The 1368-nt window shown below is 33.9% G+C and overlaps 1 protein-coding gene across 1 annotated transcript in view; it reads right to left on the bottom strand.

Moving 5' to 3' along the window:
- LOC106466146 (frequenin-1-like) overlaps positions 1–1368 on the bottom strand; it is a gene marked incomplete at its 5' end in the record, with an annotated part of 9847 nt that overhangs the window by 4544 nt on the left and 3935 nt on the right. The window contains one exon of the mRNA XM_013926387.2: positions 407–484. Within this exon, the coding sequence (XP_013781841.2) occupies positions 407–484 (78 nt within the window). The remainder of the gene's footprint in view (positions 1–406; positions 485–1368) is intronic.

Here is a 1368-nt window from a genome sequence, read left to right on the forward strand (position 1 = left end):
CCCTAATTTAGCAGTGTAACACTAGAGGGAAGGTAGCTAGTCATCACCACCCACCTACAACTCTTACACTACTCTTTTACCAACGAATAGTGGGATTGACCGCCACGTTATAATGCTTCCAAAGCTGAAAGGGCGAGCATATTTGGTGGGACGGGAATTCGTACCCGTGACCCACAGATAGCGAGTCGAGCGCCCTAAACCACCAGGCCATGCCAGCTTGGCCCTGTGCTACAAGCAATACATAACGCCACTCGCACGTGCCTTGTGGTTAAGTTCTTGTTTAGGGTTAAAGTTCTGTATCTTATTACATATCGTGACTTGGTATCAAATACAGGGTGCGTTTAATGAAGAAAAACATTCATTTATCAATTTCGTAAAATATTATCAACTTTGATTATTTTTGTACCTTGTCAAGTTGTTCAAAGATTTTATCCACTCTTCTCGTAGGATTATCTTCATCGTCTTCTGGTTGGACTTTACTTCCCTGAAGACAAAAAAAAAATGTAACTCTTCATTTTTCCGATTTCTCCATTTATAGTGACATAAGGCCTAGGTGAGTTCTAATATCTGCTCTTTTAGGCCTAGCCGAGTTGTGATATCTTTTGTTTTTCTTAACAATTAGTGCTAAAAAATTTAAACAATTTTCATCCATTTCTCCATTTATAGTGACATAAGGCCTAGGTGAGTTCTAATATCTGCCTTTTTAGGCCTAGCCGAGTTGTAATATCTGTTGTTTTTTAAACAATTAGTGCTAAGAAATTTAAACAATTTTCGTCCATGTGTAACATAAGATATTTGAAGAAGTAATGAAATGAAAACTTATAACGATACACTTCAGGTTTAGGTCTGTACGAGTGCTGGAGAACGAAATACACGACTCGAGAAACTAAACTTAGTAGTCGGCATTAACAATGCACACACACAAATTAACAGGATATTATCTAGCAACGAAAAGCGCACTCTTTATTTCTGTAATTCATTATTTTCTATTGATTTAGTTTTTTCTCCAGCTAACTTTAAAATTGCAAACAAGCAATGTTATTCAAATTTGAACGAGATTTGTACTTCCTTAAATGTTTCGATTAATTTACTAAGCATTTATCAAATTTTTACATCGCTTATTTTTCATAATTCTTTCACTAAAGAATTGTGTATTTTTACTTTGAACTTTTAGAAAATAACTCATTATTGTTAATGTAAGATATTGTTTCTTCTTGCTGTGGTTAATTGTATTTCAGGAGTTTTTCTAGTGCGCAGTTGACCACAAATTGTACACCTGTAAAAATATTTGTGAAGTTGTAAAATCACCTATATAAGCAACTTCAAGTAGATAAATATTGAAAGAATATATATATATATATATATATT

The sequence above is a fragment of the Limulus polyphemus genome, unplaced genomic scaffold (assembly GCF_000517525.1).
Source record: "Limulus polyphemus unplaced genomic scaffold, Limulus_polyphemus-2.1.2 Scaffold2168, whole genome shotgun sequence".
Classification (NCBI taxonomy): domain Eukaryota; kingdom Metazoa; phylum Arthropoda; class Merostomata; order Xiphosura; family Limulidae; genus Limulus; species Limulus polyphemus.